This window comes from Nanorana parkeri, unplaced genomic scaffold (genome assembly GCF_000935625.1).
Source record: "Nanorana parkeri isolate BGI_ZX_2015 unplaced genomic scaffold, ASM93562v1 scaffold519, whole genome shotgun sequence".
Lineage (NCBI taxonomy): Eukaryota > Metazoa > Chordata > Amphibia > Anura > Dicroglossidae > Nanorana > Nanorana parkeri.
Window position 1 is genome coordinate 398400 of NW_017306787.1, and position 17967 is coordinate 416366.

The following is a 17967-nucleotide window of genomic DNA, read 5'->3' on the forward strand; positions in this document are numbered from 1 at the left end:
CCTTTACCTTTAGGCCCCGTTCACATATAGCGAATTGTCGCGCGCTTTCCGCCGCGATATCGCGCATTTTTGCTGCGCGATATCGCGAGAAGTCGCCGGCCAATGTTATTCAATGGAGCTGTCTTAACTCCATGTCGCGCGTCGCTCCTACCGGACCCTTTTTTCGGCGGATTTTGCGCGATTTTGCTTTTTTTCTATGGAGCCCGACGGGGAAGGTCGCGCTACCGTCGCTGGAACGTCGCCCCGAAAGTCGTGCTATCCCGGCCGTGCGGATCCGCTGCAAAAGGTATGTCGCTATATGTGAACGGGGCCTTAAATTCTAAGCAAACTTTTTTTTTTTGTATTACAACCTCTGGAAGAATTTTTATTGTTTTCTGGCACTTTCCACCCTCAGTGATAACTAGAAGAAAGAGGGCAAATCTAATACAAAACTAAAGCCGACCATACACGGTTCTATTATTTTTGTTCAACCCACGGGCTGAATGGAAAAATAGAACAGATTCCTCCATCAGCACTTACGAGCGTTGATGGAGGAATCTCCTACTGTCTTCAACTGGCCACTGTTAGAATACCTGAACAGAGCGGGCAGTTCATTGGCTGACAGCTCTGTACATTTGAAGATTTTACGACTGACTCCTCCAATCTGCTAAATCGAGGGATGCCGACAGTGGCACCCACTGTGCGAATTTCATCCGGTTCATCAAGAACCATCCGACATACGCATAGTGTATGGCCACCTTTAGAGAGGTTGAAATCTTTTCACTCTAACCAAAATTAAAAAGGGAAAAAACGATCGACTGGAGTTACACTTTAAAGTGTCCAGAACCACTAGTCTAAAAACATTACAAGCAATTTCTGACAGTACTAGTCAAGTAAACAAGTCACGCTCGCAAAAATACATCTGTACAAGACTAACCAAAAAGTACAGGAACACCAAAGAACATGTTCAGGGCTATTAATTAATGACGCCATTGTCTTGTTAATTTTGAAAAGCACTGACCTAAAGACGGATTTGCAGTCTCTGTACAACTGGAAATAGGAACCAGATCAGGCCATTTTTCTACACAGTTTTTCACAGTCTCTTTATTAACAGATGTCACTTGAAGAGTCTGAGATTTCGGAGATGTCACACTGGGCCTCTTGTTGCATTTCTCTGGTGTTTTACATAATTTCTTAATTTGGCTCTTAGGTGGAGATACAGATGTGTCAAAATCATTAATATCATCCCATTCCTCCAGGCTGAGAGTGGAGCTGATAGATGTATTGCAGCCGGTTTTCTTGGGAAGAGAGTCCACTTGCCTGATCGTCTCACTTTTCCCATTAGCACTTTGCTGGACAGTTCTTGTTGGATGCAGTGGTGGAGAAGGCTCTGGTGGTTTAGCACAAACAGGTGTAAAGAATCCATTGCCTTTACTTGTCTCATTTTTTCCATTTGAGTTTTTCTGGCAAGGTTTTGCAGGATGTAGTAGTGGAGAAGGCTCTGGAGGTTTTACAGGAACAGGTGTAAACAATATATTGAGCTTACTTGTCTCTTTAGCTTTCGAAGGTGCTATTAAGTGCTTTAGTGAGGACTGTTTTAGGGCAACATTTACATTTTTATCCTTTAGTGGTACTTGCTGATTTGTATGACTGAAGTTCTTTACTGCTGACCCATCCGAAGGACTTTTCTTTTTAAAAGTAAACACACTGTAAAGGAAAAAGAATATAACATAATATCAGATTGACAGACAGTCAAAGCTGAACTTTAGGCACAAACACTTTCTTTTAAAGTTATTCCTTAATTGCTGCAGACTATATAAATTCACTTGTGTGCTCCAAATGCCTTTGCAAATCCAGAAATGACCATATAAAAAGTAGCAGTGAGATCCTTACTGTGCTGTACATAGCTTGAACAGAGATGTGGGAGGGACTCAGCCGGCCCCACCCACTACAGTGTCTGCAGATAACTACAAGAGGGATTGGAGACTAGACCAGTCACCCTGTGCAAGGAGAGAAAGAAGGAAGCTCCTGTAATAAAGACCAGAAAGAAACCCACAAATCACACCAAGACTCTTGGTGCCATTAGAGCCATGTGTTCTCTTACAAAATGTGCTTATCCTGGAGTTCAGCTTTAACTATTCATGAAAATCTGTAATGTTGCTCTCGCATAATCATGCTGAAATCTAGATTTTAGTATACACCTTTAAATCCCAAATGTAGTCACAAAAATAGATATGCAGTTAGATAGACTTTTTTCCTAGTCTAAATATGACTGCCTATTTTAATAAGCACCAGTTCCACCAAGTGCTCTCTGAAATGTAACAGATCTTCCTGCCTCTCCTTCTCTGCCTCTGAGGACACTTGTGAGGAGAGGTGTGGCTATTACTTAGCTCTGCCAGCACAGACCATTGCAGTGCGAGCTAGATTAAGCATTTTCACTGAGAGCGGGCAGTCACAAATTATAACATGTGGGGGAAAAGGGCTTTAAAAAAATAAAGTGTGAGATTTCAGCTGGGCTTTAATAGGAATCACACCAACCATTAAGCCAACCATACATTTCGTCAATTTTAGCCAAGAACTGCCTGCTCTAATTACAAACCATGCCCATGATTTCTCTTTCCAATATTAAAATCCTTTAAAAAAAAAAATACAATTTCAGTTATACCTAAAACACAAATAGAAATTCAGGCACTCTCATCTGATCACATTGTACTCACCTGGGCTTAGACTTTTGAAGAGAGAGCTTGTTCCCAACAACCTTTGCAGAAAATAATTCTAACTGCTTCTGAAGATTGTTTTGAGGTAAAGAAGCCATGCTGTGATGAGAAAATTAAACAAATCAAATCCAACCCATTATTTCTATATGACTCTCTGCACAATTCTTCTTCATATTATAACAAAAAACAAGATCTAAAAGCATTCTATCAAAATGATTATCCTCTGTGTATATATAAAGTCTAGATCGTTGGAAGTAGTGATGCAGTCTACTAACACAAAGGAAAAAGTTATTTCGTCTCTCCACTCATATTTGTCCTGTGTTGTGTAGAATAGTAGCACGACCACTTTCTAAACCTTTCGCTGCTAGAGCTGTTTTTGTATTTTTTGCACATGTTAAAATGCACTTCTTACGCTTGTAGATTTTGTAAACTCCCCAGAATTATAAATATCATGAAAAGTAAAGACCCTGTAGAATAAAATGGTGAAGTTGCAATTGTTTATGTTGCATCATAATAAGGCAACCCAAATTTTCAGTAACAAATTGATGTAAATAAATGTAATTTTTGTGCATATAAACACATTATAATACCTATTTTTGGCAAAATGTAAGAGATGACACTGTGTCGAGTAATTACATACCATACATTTCCAGTGAAATGGCGAAAAGCTACAGTACCCATAATGGTCCATTATCAACACTTTAAAAGCTTTTACAGGTCATAAATTGAGAGTTAAATGTTAAAAATGCATTCAAGCACCCTAAAAACTATAGACAAAAATGTATCTTATTTGTGTATAACTCGGCTGTAGATCCTCAAATCATCTCTGAATTGGTGCCGACACTGTCCTTCCTTCTGGAGGGGGGCTACTTTTGTTCCCCATGGTCCCTGTGCGTTGTAAAGTAGTCACTGCTCCAAGCTCGCTCCAGTGATGGATTACGATCCCAAATTTAGTTTACTAATGTGTATTGCGATTGTAATCCATCACAGGAGTGAGCTTGGAGCGGTGGCTACTTTACAACACACACAGGGCCATGGGAAACAAAAGTAGCCCCCCTCCAGAAGGAAGGACAGTGTCAGCGCCAATTCAGATGATTTGAGGATCTACAGCCGAGTGATACACAAATAAGATACATTTTTGTTAATAGTTAAAGCGGACCTTTAGGCCTCATTCACACTACAGCGCGTACGTGCTTATTGTACCATATGCAAATAAATGGCCCCATACACATAGCCGCGTATGGAGCCGTATATTTGCATAGCGTAAAAATGCGCAAAAACAGAATGGAACCGAGATGTGTCCGGGCAGCGTATTTCACGCGCATACGCATGTTTGCACGTGTATACACGCGTCTATGAGCGTATGTGCGTACAGTTCATGAAAATTTCTATTAGGAATTATGCATTCTGGTAATGCAAATAGTGCACGCACGGACGCGTATATACAATGTTGCTCTTGCGTTGTGTGTGAATGAGGCCTTACCCTTATCTTTAAAATAACAACAAACACACCTTTAGAAAGGTTTATTAATGACAATCTACAAACACATACTTCTAGATAATTGCCGGCTTTGTATTCTTTGCATAACTTATTTTCTCTTTTCTTCCCCAGTTTTCTGACAGTGGCCATTTTTACTAAGGGTGTATTACTATATCTCCCTTTACTTCCTGGAACTCTGGTACATGTGACTAGGACATGTGACCATGCACATCATCTCAGGAGAGGAAAATGCCTTTCCCTGAGATTACAGATGACATTTCCCAGCAATGCACAGCTGATGTAACCTTCCCAGGATGCAATGCTTTGGCACATTACATCATTCGTGCCAGAAGTGGAATAGGATGTAGATGAACTCTATTTGTAAGTAAATTAAAAATATGTTTAACTAATGAATGTAAGACGATTTTAAGTCAGTATGCAGAGCTGTATGGTGATGTCATTTTTAGTGAGAGGGGGTTAAATGTCCACTTTAAGGTTCTTGAATGCAGTTTTAACTCCTGAGTTTAGTGTCACTTTAACCATGAATAATGACTCTAGAATTATTGCTTTCCCTCTGGCCTGCATGGCAATACCCAACATGTGTAAAGTAATTGTTGTTTTCGTATGTAGTCCCACTGGATGATTGCTTGGTGAAAGGTGAGGGATCAGCATGCCAGCCATGCAATAGCTTTTACAGAGGATGGCATACAATGTCAGCCTCTTTATTTCCCTCAGAACAGTATTTATTTAAAAAAATAATGATAACAGTGATCTAAGAACCTTGTTATGTATTAAATGTTTATTTGTAAAACAATAATTGTATACATATAGCAAAACAAAACAGATATAAAACATCCCTTTAAAAACACAGAAACATAAAGCCCCACTTCAAAATATGACCCCTGTCCCATCCCCCTGCAAGGTGTAAATCCAAGTCCCTTGCCAATGCAGTTTCCGGGTGTGGGGGACCACTAATCCAGCTCTGCAGAAGGTTGGTGGTCCCCAACAGTCCCATTGAGATTATGTGGCTCCTCTAGATATTGCGAGGACCCCACCACTGAACAGACTGAATCAGGAGCAGCTGTGAATGGCAACCAATCAGCTTCTAGCTTTCATTTCCAAAGCTTAACTGAATAAGCTGAAGATGGAAGCTGTTTGGTTACCATGGGAAACTGCTCCAATTTTGGTAAATCCCCGCCCCCTCAAAATGTGTTTTGTCAATGGATTGGAAAGGGAGAGCAAACAACAGGATCGCTTCACTGTATTAGAGCCAGAGCTCTCTGCCACAGCACCGGAAACAGTTCTGTGTGTATTACCCATCATCAACAAGAATCTGATCCGTAGCATGAACAGCAGCCGGCCGATCCTCGGATAGTCATCAGCAGAGGTGACTTTACCCGGCAGTAAGTTTCTCTCTGAGCTGCTGAGGCTTCAAACATTTGTAAGGGCTCATTCACACCAGATGCTACACTAATCGCACAGTGTCTGGTGTGTGGTGCCCCGGCACCCTGATCCTGACGCATTGCACTGTGCAGTTTTTTTTGTTAGAACTTTACTGAAAAGTCACAAGTGACATTTCATTCAGTTCTACGGGCACAGCGGGGTGCCAGGCGGTTGTACCGCAACGCATCGTTCTACATAGGAAAAAAATTAAGGGTTGCAATGTTATTTTGCAGCACACATCACTGCGTTCATACCGCACCACACCGGTGTGAATGCACACCATCCGTGACAAGGCAAATTGCCCTGTCTTGCGTTGGTGATGCGCTGGAAACAATGGCACAGCTCCAACACAGATGGTGGGAATGCACCCTAAACTGCAACTTGTTGCATGTCTCGCAACACGACGCTGAACTGGGCCAAATGAAAATAATACAGTAGTGATTGGCAAAGCGTTGCATCCATGTTGCGAGTTGCAGATCACAAGTAAACATAGGCGGAGTGACGAGCTCTGGTGAGTTCCAATGTAGAAGACTCTAAAGATTCACAATGTAGAAGACTCTAAAAGATTCACAATGACACAATTACCTAAATCTGTCTGCCCACACCAGCACAGCTCTATGGGTACACAGAGGAGCGCCATATACATTAGTATGTGTTCACTGTACAGCACTGCGGAGACAGGCACCAGAATGTAATAAAAAGAGAAGGGGGAGGGGCGTGTTAGTGAGGTAAACAGGAGAGGCTCGGTACACCCAGGAATGAGGGTCTCGGTGCAGACTCGATGCACAAAACTTGGGTACAGGGGTTTGAGAGTAACTAGTAACCTTCAGTTCTGGGCCCCGGGCTCCTCCGACTGCTCCGCTCACATGCCGCTCAGTTCACTCACATCCACTTTCCCTCGCAAGCTTTCCGCGCCGATTCAAGAGCCGTGACGACATCACATCGCGACACGCTCAGCTCCCCCTGGCAACGGGATGTGGATACGGCTCTTGAAAATGCCGTCACCGGCGGCGGCCGTCAAAGGGGTCTAGTTAGCTGCCCTGTATCCATACGCGAATGTAAGAACACAGGGTTGTCATACTCCAGCATCTTGTTCTACCTTTTCCCGGCCTGTAGCGTCATATTACCGCCGTTATCTCCGTGTTATAATGATTAGCAGTATGATTTCTGGAGAATTTATTTTGCTGCCCAAATACTGATTTCGCCCGAATAGAAATTCGTAATTTCGCTGAATGAGCTGCTTGGGGGAAAGATGCAATATTTTTGACTTATATAAAGGGTCTGTGCGTTATTGTTGGGTTCACTTTAGCGCAGATCACATGGCACTAGTGCCCCTAGATGTCGCTGACAGGTATAGGAATTTTGTGCAAACACCATCCGACCATCGACATTTTCATTATTACAGGATTTATAAAGCACCAACACAGTGGCGGAGCTAAGGAACAAAGGGCCCTGGTGCAAGATTTTTTTTGGGCCCCCCCCCCCAAAAAAAAAGACCACAAACACAGCGCTCTCCCCCCTGCAGCGCTCAGCCGGCTGTCACTTTCCTCCCCGCTGGGACACAGAGCAGCGCCCAGCGGGGAGGAAAGAAAGCAGGGATGCGCTGCTGTATCAGCAGAAAAATGGCACTTTTGGCATTTAACCAAAAGTGCCATTTCCGCCCGATATCTTTTGGTGGCCGATTTATCGGTGCAGCCCTAATATTTACAGCAATGCAGAATGGCACATGATATAGAGGACTACACATCCCAGCAATACTTTATATAACAATAGCATTTCTGTATAAAGTACTGCTGAGATTTGTAGTCCTCTATAGAGGGTGCCATTCTGCAACAGTACTTTATACAACATTGGGCTACAAATAATTATTATTTAAATGAATTATTTACCCGCACCTCTTCTAGCCGGTCTTCTGTCTTCATCTGTTTCCTGTGTGTTTTCTGTTTGCGGGTCCTCACTGCCATCCGAGGCCCCATGATGTGCCTGCAGGCCTGTCTTCAGTGCCTCCTTGTTCTGCGGCTCCCTCCTCACAGCGGCCGGCGGGCCCCATACTATCTCAGCCGGCGGACAGGCCCCCCCCATTTCTGTCCTATTTCTCATTCCCATTCTTTGGTATAGTAAGGGAAGGACGGGAATATTGATTCCAGAAGTATATTATAGATTCTTGACACCTTATGCTTCCCCTCTGGTTTATGTAAGATCATTTTTTCAATTGGAGTCAGTACCCTTTCTATTGATCCCTGGGAGCACAAAAAGTTATAAAAGTGTTTAAATTGGAAATAATCCAGCCATCTACCTTGGCTCGCCATTCCTGGTGGTAATAGGTCTATTAAAGGGAGTACACCCAGTGCATTGACTGCCTGTGCTATTGGGGTATAGCTCGGGGTCTTCTATCTCAAAAATCATTTCTCCCCCCAATCCCTGTGGGAAATCTGGGTTCCCGAGTATGGGTGTCAATGGGCCCACATAGGATGATATGTCACACTTTTTAATCAATGCGTCCCATATATTTATTATCGTTCCTATTACGACTGATCGATTCCATCCCCGTGGTCGTTTGGGCATATCCATGGCAATGATGTCAGTGGTAGTGAGAGCTCAGCTTGCTCTATGGTCACCCATAACTTAGGTCGCGTACGGTCGAACCAGTCCAACATTCTATTAAGGGTCGCTGCTTTATGATATAACTCCATATGTGGCAGACTCCCTCCTCATTCTAATCTTCCCTTAACCAAGATATCATATCTCAGTCTTGCTCCCGAAGTACCCCAGGTATATTGTAGCAACAGAGATCGTAATCTATGAAAATATAGTCTGGGGATTTTTGCCGGAGTCGTCTGAAATAGATAAAGAAATCTTGGGAGGATGTCCATCTTAAATAGTGTCATCCTTCCTGTCCAGGAGTGTTTTCTCTTCTTCCATCCCTCTATTCGGGCTTGTGTTGTCTCCAGGAGGGGTATATAGTTGAACTCGTATAGTTTTCTTACATCTGCAGATATCTTTATTCCTAGATAGTCTATCGCTTCGGGAGCCCAGGCAAATGGAAAATTAGACCCCAGCATTTCCCGCTCGCCCTGGGGGAGGGTTACATCCAGGCATTGAGATTTACTAGCATTGATTCGATAGTTGCTAACTCGCCCAAATTGTTCTCTCTCCCCCAGGACCAGCAGGAATGCTATCCTGGGATTTGTAATGTATAGGAGCAAGTCATCCGCGAAAATACTCAATTTGTGTGTTCTCTCCTTAATGGTCACTCCCCTTATATCTACATTCTGTCGTATAGCCATAGCTAGATGTTCCATGGCTATGATATACAATAAGGGGGAGAGTGGGCAGCCCTGCCGAGTTCCATTAGTTATTTTTCCTGGATATGACAGTATACCATTCACACGTACTTGGGCCCTTGGAGCTGAATATAGTGCCATAATTTTTTTAAATAGTTGATGTGGTATCCCTATTTGGTCAAGCGATGCCTTCATGAAATCCCAATCTAGCCTATCAAAGGTCTTCTCGGCATCTACTGACAGTAGACACAGGGGATAGTCTCTCATGCACGTATATTGAATAAGGGATATTGTTCTTATAGTATTGTCCCTGGCCTCCCTGCCTGGGACAAACCCTGCTTGCTCCGGGTCTATTATCGACCCAGTATGAGGTTGAAGTCGTAGTGCAAGAATTTTAGCATATATCTTGAGATCTACATTTATCAGGGAAATTGGCCTGTAGCTTGCACACTGTGTAGGATCATTCCCTTCCTTGTATATTAGAGTTATGTACGCGTCCTGGCTCTGTTGGGGGAATCCACACTCCTCATTGATTGAATTGAAAGTTGTGTGCATGATAGGGGCCAATTCCCCCGAAAATTACCTATAGAATATCCCTGTCAGCCCATCTGGGCCTGGGCTCTTCCCCATCGGCATTGCTTGAATCGCTTCCTTTATCTCTTCTAGTGTGAAGGGGTTATCAAGTGATTCTATAGTGTCTCTTCCCAGCCTAGGTAGTGCTGTCTTACTAATGTATTGAGTCTTCCGTTCTTTATCTGCGTTCCTTTCGATTTTAGTTTTCCCCTTCCCTATGTTATATAAGTCCTTATAGTAATTGAAGAACGTTTCTGCGATCTTCTCTGAGGTATGAACCATAGTCTGATTTGAGTCGCATATTTTAGGGATATACATTCTCCCTTGTATACTTCTAATAGATCGCGCTAAAGCTCTGCTACTCTTGTTACCGAATTTATACATAGTACGTTGAGAGCAATCTTTATATCTTTGATAGACTAAGTCTAGTTTTTTATATAGTTCTATCCTTTTTTGTTGTAGTTCTCGGAAAACTGCTGTAGACCCATTACTTTTGTGTTTGCTCTCCAGTTAGAATATTTCCTCTAATAAGGTTTTGATGGCTTCATTTCTCTTTTTTTTTAATCTGGTCCCGGTTAATCTGGTTAATCTGTGTCATCCGGGGGATTTTGTGTGAGATCAAAATCCCCCGGATGACACATTTCAAGGCTTCCCATTTTACTGCGGGCCTTGTGGTATCATGTTCATGATCGGTCACAAAATTTGCGATCGCCTGTCTTGTGATCGAATCCTGTAAAAGTGTCTCATTTAACCTCCATGTTGCTTGAGATTTCGTTGTGTCTGGTATTGTCATTGTCAATTTTTATTTTCTTTTAACCTTTTTATCACTTTTTTTATTTTATTATCTTAAATTTTTTTATCACTTTTTTTTCACTTAACTTTATTGATATTACACAGGGATTAATAAGCCCCTTTGTCAGGGATGGCCAAACTCCGGCCCTCCAGCTGTGGTGAAACAACAAATCCCATGAAGCATCTCTCTGGGAGTCATGTCTGTGGCTGTGAGAATCTTGCAAAGCCTCATGAGATGCGTAGTTCCACCACAGCTAGAGGGCCGCAGTTTGACCATCCCTGCCCTATGTGATATCATTTGGAGGTGACAGGCTCTCTTTATGAGCCTGCCATCCAATACAGAAGATACAGCACAGCTTTGTGCTCTGTACAGCTCAGGATGTGACAGCTGATACAGGAAGCGATGTGAGTACAGCTCTCCTGTGTCACTGATCACAGAGCAGAGCGGAGATCTGGGCCGATCACTTGTACTAAACGAGCAGCCTGAACCTATTTAAAAATTGGCATCGGTGTCGGCAGCGGCGCTATGTATTACATATGTATTAATATATTATTATATAATGTATTACATTTTCACGAGTACAAATGCTCATTTTTTGTAATGGAGTGAGTAAAAGCTTAATACATGTATCACTAGGAAGCACTTTGTGTTGGAGTGAACCACATTGGATTATGGATTTTTCTTCACATGCATGAAGTATTTGTGAAATATGTTTTAATGAGAAATTATCACGGTTCATCACAAGATTTTTTTGGTTATAACCTATGGACACTATATGAGCAAATTTGTATTTAAGTGGAATATCTATCTGTCTGTCTATCTATCTATCTATCTATCTATCTATCTATCTATCTATCTATCTATCTATCTATCTATCTATCTATCTATAATATATGTATTTTGTTTTATATTGAGTGAATTGAGAGCACTTATAATTTGATATTCACACAAAGGGGTTTGTTAGCAGGGTTGGAGATAGCGCTTGTGTTTTTATTTTAGAAAAGCTTCATACATACCTGTTGATTTTGCTAGGTTCTGTTTACACTGAAGCCTCCTTTAATAGCATGACCCCCAGCTCCCTATGTGTAGCATGGTTGTCGCCCTCCTGTGTGTGGACTACAGACAACTGGACCTTCATCCAATTCAGTGTAGTCAGCGCCCTCTGCTGGTTGATAATCAGCTGCTCGGACCATTTGGCAGTTGGGAGCAGCCAGCCTCTTAATGTAACTTCCGCTTTTGCTGAACAGCCAGAACCACATTACAGGGCAGACTCAGGAAAACAAACACTGATCTATGTAAGTGTTCTTTTACCCCCCATAGCTCTACTTCAACATTTGTAATATACGACACAGCTCCATGATCTGTACATAGGAGGTGTCTGTAAAAAAAAAACAAAGGTTGTAACAGTGAAAACAAATTGCTGATTGGCTGCTAAGAATGCATTGGGCAGTTAGAATTTAAAAAAGTGACAGTTGGTTGCTGACTCACTGTAAGATTTTCAAATTTCACTGACTCCCAGAGGTGTTTTCAATTGGCTGCTAGAGCTGGATTTTGGATTGCATTTTACCTACCCAATGTAGATCTTATTTAGATCTTTGTTGATTGTTTACATTCAGGCAAGATGTCTACTTTGTTCTATATAATCCTTTATACATTTTTTATCTTGACGGCCGCCCGGGAGATAAACATTTTCTCTCTGAAAGGTTTACTCTGCTCGATCTAGCAGAATAAACCTTTCCCTGCTGTCTGTTTTTTTTAAATCGGGGCCGCCGTCAGTCAGAAAAAAAAGAAAAGCCGCATAGGAATGAATAGCTAGATTGCTATTGGCTATTTCAATTTGCAATAGCCAATAGCAGACTAGCTATTGCACCCGCCCTCTGGTGCTGTCAATCAGGAGAGGTGGACCTGAAGTTCTCCATCAGGTTCTCCTCTGCTGATTGACAGCAGCAGTGGGAGGGTGCAATAGCCAGCTTGTTGTTGGTTATTGCAAATTGAAATAGCTAATAGTAATCTAGCTATTCATTCCGATGCTTTTTTTTTTGTATTCTGATGGCAGCAGGTGTCAGAATACTAAAAAAAAACAAAAAAAAAACAGCAGATAGCAAGGGAAGCATTAGCTTCTTTGCTATCTGCCATCATTGCAGGGGGGTGCTGTGCTCTCTTCCCGAGCCCTCCCTCCTGTGGATGGGGACGACGACACAGAGGGCACCTCCTTGAAAGGAGAAGGGCACCTCCCTGAAATGACTTTTTTCAGGTTGGGATCCCTGGATCCTCTTCACCCTGTGTGCACCCAACACACTAAGGCAACACACCTGCCTTGCAGCACAACACAGAATAAGGATACTTAGTTTGAGAAAGTGACCGTTATTTTCAGCTAAGTCCAATCAGAGTTGAAAATAACGTGCATTGGATAACATAAAAATCCTTGTTCTTGCCTTAAAGATTGTTGTCTATAGTGGAGTCTATAGTGTGTTATAACACTTCATTGTAAGCCATGTTTTAGTAAGGCTTCAGTAACCATACTAAAGATCTATTTATTCTCCTTTCACATGGTGAAAGGATAATGAATCCTGGTCCATCCTGGTCTTCCATAACATCCTGAATGACCATCCTGGTCTTCCATAACACCTCAGCAGTGCCACAGGCTGATAGCTTCCATGCCACAGGCTGATAGCTTCCATGCCACGCCGCATTGAGGCAGTAATTGCTGCAAAAGGGGCCCAAACCAAGTACTGAGTACATATGCATGCTTATACTTTTCAGAGGTCCGATATTGTTCTATGTACAATCCTTGTTTTATTGATTGCATGTAATAATCTACTTTTCTGAGATTGTGGATTTTGAGTTTTCATGAGCTGTAAGCCATAATCATCACAATTATGACAAATCACGGCTTGAACTATCTTGCTTTGCATGTAATGAGTCTATCTCATATATTAGTTTTACCTTTTAAGTTGCATTAGTGAAATAAATGAACTTTTGCACGATATTCTAATTATTCGAGTTTCACCTGTATTTGTGCACTATGTCGGGTGTCCGATACCAATGGGAAAAGATCTTATAATTAGTCATCTGAATGCAATGCAACATTTTAGTCAATACACTAATGTCTTCCTATTGCTATTCCGAGAACGACATGCCTAGTGCACGTTCCCATTTGTCTTTAAAATGGAGCATGGTCGGCTGACCATGATCACTCAGTAATGCCTATAAGATTGAGAGGAAATGTCTAGAATCTTGTTTACCCAAGACTGTTGCTTTTAAGGTTGTGTTTTTTGTGCTTTATTATACTGTCAGATAATGTTGAAAACAATGTTTTTGGATCTACAATGCCCTAGTTAGTAGGTTATTTGAAACACAAGAAGGAAGGATTGTGCTATCTAGCCGTAGAAGCAAAAAGAACCCATTCGGTGTCCATTCCTGCTCGACTATGTCCTGCGCGTTAGAATGTTAGTGAATATTCCAACCTGCTAGTCGCATGAGGTGACATACCTAATGATATCCCGTGAGATCCAGGACCCCAAGACCTCCATCAGTTTAAAGGAGAACTATGGGGTCAGTGTTTTTCCGCATAGTTCTCCTTAGGGTAACGGGAGGACACAAACTAGCGTCCTCCCGTTACCCTAAGCTCAGTATACCGCGAGCTACAGCTCGCGGTATACTGAGACCCCGCAGCCGGAGCGGATCACGACTTAGATGACGGGATCCGCCCAGCTGCGTGAGTGACAGCTGGCTCTGCCTATCTAGAGGCAGAGCCAGCTGTACCCGCCCCTCCCCCGTCCGTTCCGCCAGTCAGCGCTGGCAGATCGGAGCAGGGAGAGGGGAATCCAGCCCCTCCCCCTGTCACGGCAGAGAGCCGTGACAAGATCGAGAGGCGAGCGAACCCGGTATGTGTGCCCTCACCTCCCGATCTACTGAGCCAACCTGTGACAGTCTCATTGTCACAGGTCGGCTAGAACTATGAGGTGAGTGAAAAGCACTCACCTCATAGTTCTCCTTTAAAGTCTTTGAGGATGCTCCTATGTATCCTAGGCTGCTTGCCTGCCCCAATTAAAGGAAACAGGTCTCTGTCTAAAAATGTTTAAAAAGGCCAGTGGCAGAGCAATAGGAATAGTTTGCATGAAGTAAAGCAATCTAGAGAACACATTCATTTTCACAATTGCCATTCTGCCTGTCCAGGAGAAAGAGGTATTTTGCCAGTTAGGCAAATCTATTCAGATATTTTTTGCCAAGTGAGAGATATTAGGTTTATATTGCTCATTCACATCCCATAATAGCTCAATCCCCAAAGAGTTAATATGTGTCTTGAACCACACATATTGAAAGCTACTCTGTAGGAAAGATAGTTTGCAGAAAAACCATAATGTTCATGACAGCCGATTTATAGAGTTGTTGATGAGTTAATGCCATTGACAGACTGCATCGCACATGTCATTTTTTTTACTTTCCACATTGTTTGTCCAATCTAAGATTGCCAATGTTTGGTGGCTATTGATAATGACAGGGTAAAGAAATCCCACCACAGCTGGGCTATCTGGATCCTTTTCAAGGATTCTGCTGAATTTCAGACCTTGTTGTTACTAACTAGGAAGTTACCTGGTTATACGTTGCTCTTTGGGTGGTTTCTGCCCCTTGTTTTCGTTTTTTGTTTCAGCATTTACCGTTATGGGGTTGTATGTTCCTTTTTTCCTTCCCCTTATTTTTTACATTTTTGGTTTTCATAGGGGTTTTCATTGCGTCCTTTCTCTTCTCTTTGATCCCTTTCTCCTCTCATCGTTTTGTAATGTTTTTGTAGTTTGTTTTCTTTCTTTTTGTGCGGTTAATTCTGACTTTACCAGCCGGAAGACCTAAGTGTGGGCTCTCGAGATCATAATTGTATTTGCTAGCTGTAATAGTCATAAACGGTGTACTTACCTTGTTTCACATCATATCGCCTACTTATGTTTATCCATTGGTCTTTTTGAGTCTATCCATTGGTTTTTTTAAAAGTCTAAATTTCTCTTCTGGAAGTTGACAAGTTTATTGTATGTTACTTTGTTAAAACCAGTAAAACTTAATTTGGAAAAAAAAATGCTAGATGTTGCCTATAATAAAACAAATCTCCACTTTTCAGTTTTGTTTTAAATAGTAGTCATGTCTTCTGATTCATGAAATTAGGTATTCTAGTCTTAGGCCCAGATCTGACCCATAGAGGAGTTTTTGATACCAGTGAAAGGCATTCCCAAGTATAAGTCTATTTCTTTCAATAAGTCTTACAGGGTTATTCACTAAAGGGTGAAAAGTTTGGGGAAGGCAGGAGAAGTGAACAATCTAGGACAACATAGCTGATTTGGAAAAATGCGCCAATTCAGCTCACTTTCCAGTTCAGCTATGTTGTCCTAGATTGTTCACTTTTCCTGCCTTCTCCAAACACTTCAATTCTTCTGATTGGATGCAGACATTGTTCAGGTGTTTTGAGAGCCAGCAGGGCCAAATAGCAAGATACTGAAGCTTGGCCCAGTGGAAGATTTTTGCCCTTTGGATTGTAGACCCAAGCTGCGCATTGTACCTCATCTTTACTGCAAGTCGAGATTAACCTGTCTTCTCTCCTGGTCTGCCCCTGCTATTCATCGGTCAAATGTCAGAGCCTCAGCTTTCTATAGACTTTCTGGCATTTGAAAGTTGAAGTATAAGGTTGGGGCCTAATGCCCCAGGAATCCATCTGAACGCAGGTACTTGTATGCAAGTTTTCAAGGCTACTGGTACCTCAACCACTGTTAGAGAAGGCCAGGCTCAGTTTTAGCGCACTAATATAACCAATGCTGTCATTTTAGCCAGCTAATGGGAAGAAATGTGGTTTACTCAAAGACATTCGAGTACCACTGGTTAGACATCAATGTAAACTTTTACTAAAAAAAAGTTTTAGTCCCCTTGGGCAGCTCTGGCTACAGCACTAACCAGTAGCATAACTATAGCCATAGCAGCACACACTGCTGCTATGGGGCCTGGGATAGGTGGGGGTCCCCATTATGGTGGATGTTAAGGAACATTAAACTGTCAATTGTCCAGGATAGAGGGGCTGAACTGAGACCTGAGGGTCGTTGCCAGTCACAGATCCCCCTCTGTGCAGTAAGAAGCATTTGCTTATGTGTCTGAGCAGTGTAGATTTACTGCTCTCTGAACTATTGCTACAGAGTGAAGTTAACCCTGTATGCCTAATGCAGTCAAAAAATTCAAGAGTGTCTTCTCTGCTAAAACCTTAAAGGGATAGCTAAAATATGTAGTTCTACAAAAAAGTTGTACTAGAGTTATAGAGTAATTGGGGTTTATGTACTGAAGGCAAATAGGCTGTTCACTTTACAAAAGAAGTTGCTCTTAGCTTAGTGAATGAGGTGAAGCTCTGCTGACTGCCATCACCCAATCATGTGCAAGTAACGTAATAACATTGTAGGTAAAGTTGAAAAAAGACACAGGTCCATCTAGTTCAACCTATGTAAAAATAATGTGTTTTTTATTTGTTTCCTTGCAAAGTGAGCAGCCTATTTGCCTTCGGTAAATCAACCCCATTGTGTGCAAGAGCATTAATAATTTTGTCATAATAAAGATAACAATTATTATTGCTACTCCCAGCATAACATCCGAACACACTAGTTCTTTGTAGTCTGTCTATGCTGACAGCTCTCCTGTTGCCTTGTATGGTTTAGACATACTTTATATTAGGATCAATTACGTGTTTTATCACAATTGGGACTGCCAACTATTACAAAGAGAGATAACTGAGAGTTCCCCATGATTTGTAGTTGCAACCCTGGTACTAAGCTGTAATCTGAGCTGTTCCCTGCAGTACCTCTCTGCCACAAAGCATTGTCAGTCTTCTGGGCTGAATAATGGGCAGCGTTAAATTAACCCCAAAAGACTGAGGACATAGTATGAGTGCAGGGCGTTATGGACTGAGGCAGAATCAGTATGGCACTCTGCACTCATGGTGTATTAATGCAGAGAGCAGTGCTGGCATCCTTAGGTCAGCACCACTCTCAGTATCATCGAGGACTGCTCACCGCCAGGAGAAGAAGGGGAAAAGGGCCCTGCGCACCGCATAACTAGCAAGTAAAAAAAACAAAAGCATAATATACTGTTGCCCAGAGTAGGGCTTTAGGTTTGGAAAAAGCCTGAATCAGACTACAGTCATCCTGACCAGTTTCATGTACAGGAGAATATTTAGCAGTTTTGAAGTGTCCTGGATTTACATGCATTTCTTCTTGAGTTGCTTCACTGATCCACACAATGATGATTATGTGATTGTCCATTAAGCATGATGTAGGTGAAGAGATGATGCAAACTTGCAAAGCTGAACCGGGTAATAGGTTTTCACCAGCGACTTTCAATGCTCTATTTCACAGGCTAGAGTAAATGATCCAATGTAATGAATTTAAAATACTGTTATATTAAAGGAGAACTATGAGGTGAGTGCTTTTCACTCACCTCATAGTTCTAGCCAACCTGTGACAATCAGACTGTCACAGGTCGGCTCAGTGGATCGGGAGGTGAGCGAACACATACCGGCGTTCCCTCACTTCTCGATCCTGTCACAGCTCTCTGCCGTGACAGGGGAGGGGCTGGATTCCCCGCTCTGATCCTCCAGTGCTGACTGGCGGATCGGACGGGGGAGGGTACAGCTAGCTCTGCCTCTAGATAGGCAGAGCCAGCTGTCACTCATGC

General features: G+C 42.3%; 1 protein-coding gene across 1 annotated transcript in view; it reads right to left on the reverse strand.

Moving 5' to 3' along the window:
* BLM (Bloom syndrome RecQ like helicase) overlaps positions 1–6478 on the reverse strand; it is a 28228-nt gene extending 21750 nt beyond the window's left edge. The window contains exons 1-3 of the mRNA XM_018561360.1: positions 6444–6478; positions 2697–2795; positions 1001–1686 (exon numbers count right to left, since the gene is read on the reverse strand). Coding sequence (XP_018416862.1) covers positions 1001–1686; positions 2697–2794 — 784 coding nt within the window. The 5' untranslated portion in view covers position 2795; positions 6444–6478. The remainder of the gene's footprint in view (positions 1–1000; positions 1687–2696; positions 2796–6443) is intronic.
* Positions 6479–17967: the final 11489 nt, after the last annotated feature.